Raw genomic sequence first — 1890 nt, forward strand, 5'->3', positions numbered from 1 at the left:
GATCATTCTTCAGCTGAACAACAACGGTATTTATGTCTTCAACCAACGTTCCAAACGTGGGCGGCGCAGCCGCACCACCGCTGCTGACAGCAGCTGCGTCCCCGGCAGCCACCGGCGGGGGTCGCGGAGACCAACACGCACAAGAGTGCAAGCAGAAAACTGCGACAGCCAAAGGTAAAACGCCTACTAGAGCCGGCAAGGTAGGTACTAGTAATAGTACTACTGCAACTACAAGCAGTGCTAACCCTAGTGGTAGTACCGGTGCAAACAAAACAGTGAAACCACCTGCCAAACTGGCTTCTAAAGTTTCAACTTTGGAGGATAGACTCGGCAAGCTTGAAGGCCAATTAGCTGTGGTTGTTCAATTTGTGGAGGCACAGTCGGCAAAGCAGACACCAGCCCGTGAAGGCGGTGGCAATGGAAAGAGTATCAGGACTCGTTCTGAATACTCCCCTTCAGACTCGGCAGATACTGACTGCCATTATGATGATGAATATGCGGCACCATTTTTGGGCCGAGATATGGATGAAAACTCAGTGATTATCCAACCAGGTCAAGGGGATCGTTGTCAGGATGACAAATTTGATATTGAAGAAGGCGAAGTTCCCCCTCCTGTAGTGGAAAAAGTTCCAAACATTGCAGCCAAATTTGCTGTGGCTGAGGAAGTTGGTCCCCCCATTGACCCAGAAATTGCTAAGTCTACAGCCTACCTTCTGACCCACCAGCTTGAGCCCAAAGTGGTAGATGAAACGATCACTAAATACCCCATTCCCAGCAACTGTGAGCTGGTGGATGTGCCGAAAGTCAACCAAAGAATCTGGAATGGGCTACCTGCCTTTTCAAAGACACGAGACCTCAAATTTCAGAGACTCCAAAAGAATCTCACGAGAGGCATCAATGCCTACATACATACAGTGTCGGCACAGAATATTACTGAACAGCAGCAAGATGCACTAGCACTTCTGTGCAGTGCGAACTTTGAGCTAAATTCCTTACGTAAGGAATTCATGAAACCAGACATTGGTTATCAATTCCAACATCTCTGCAAGCCCTCTACACCGGTCTCCAAATTCCTTTTCGGTGACGACCTGGGAAAGCAAATGAAAGACATTAGAGATGAACAAAAAGCAACTGAGGGTGTCCTCAGGAGTGAGCATAGCAGACAGTACAAAAAGCAGCGTTTCAGCCCATATGACTATGGCAGGAGTGCATATAGCAAGGGCAGGAGCAAGATTACATCAGGAAGCTCGAATTTGCCCCAACAGTACCGCGACGCGGGCTGGACTACATCTCGTGCAAGCACAAGTGATGTGACTAGGCCTACAGGTGCAAAAGGACCATGGACTGGAGCTACCAGCCATGCTTTTTTAGGCCAGCGCCCCAAGGGGAGGGGGAAGCCGCCAGCTCCCCACACCTTCACACATCCCAGCCAGCACCAACCGCACTGCGGCAGCAAGCAAGGCTCAGGGATGAAGAGAGCACGATAACCTCCAGTTCAACTGACGAGGTAAATATAACATCCTTTTCTAGTGATCATGCAAAGCTATGTCATCATGATAATGTAGAACCTGTGGTAGGAGGTCGACTGAAGCAATTCTTCCCAAAGTGGCGCAAAATTACTTCAGACCCACATGTGCTAAATGCTGTAAGTGGTTACAGGCTTGAATTCAGTAAAGAGATGGGTGCACCATCTAGAACTAAACCCCCTTACATTTTTCGATGTGATAAAGCCGAAGAGGCTGATATTGATCTTGAAATTTCTAAACTCCGTGACAAGGGAGTAATTGAACAGTGCCAGAGGGAAACTGGAGAATACGTGTCTAATATTTTTACACGGCCTAAAAAAGATGGGGGTACACGCGTTATCCTAGACCTGTCTGATCTCAACAA

The 1890-nt window shown here is 48.2% G+C and overlaps 1 protein-coding gene across 1 annotated transcript; it reads left to right on the forward strand.

Moving 5' to 3' along the window:
- Positions 1-521: 521 nt before the first annotated feature.
- Positions 522-1563, forward strand: LOC140230348 (uncharacterized). The gene has a single exon (XM_072310496.1). It carries the CDS (start codon positions 522-524, stop codon positions 1485-1487), a length of 966 nt encoding a protein of 321 aa, XP_072166597.1. The 3' UTR covers positions 1488-1563.
- The last annotated feature ends 327 nt before the right edge of the window (positions 1564-1890 follow it).

Source organism: Diadema setosum, chromosome 7, assembly GCF_964275005.1.
Source record: "Diadema setosum chromosome 7, eeDiaSeto1, whole genome shotgun sequence".
Taxonomy (NCBI): domain Eukaryota; kingdom Metazoa; phylum Echinodermata; class Echinoidea; order Diadematoida; family Diadematidae; genus Diadema; species Diadema setosum.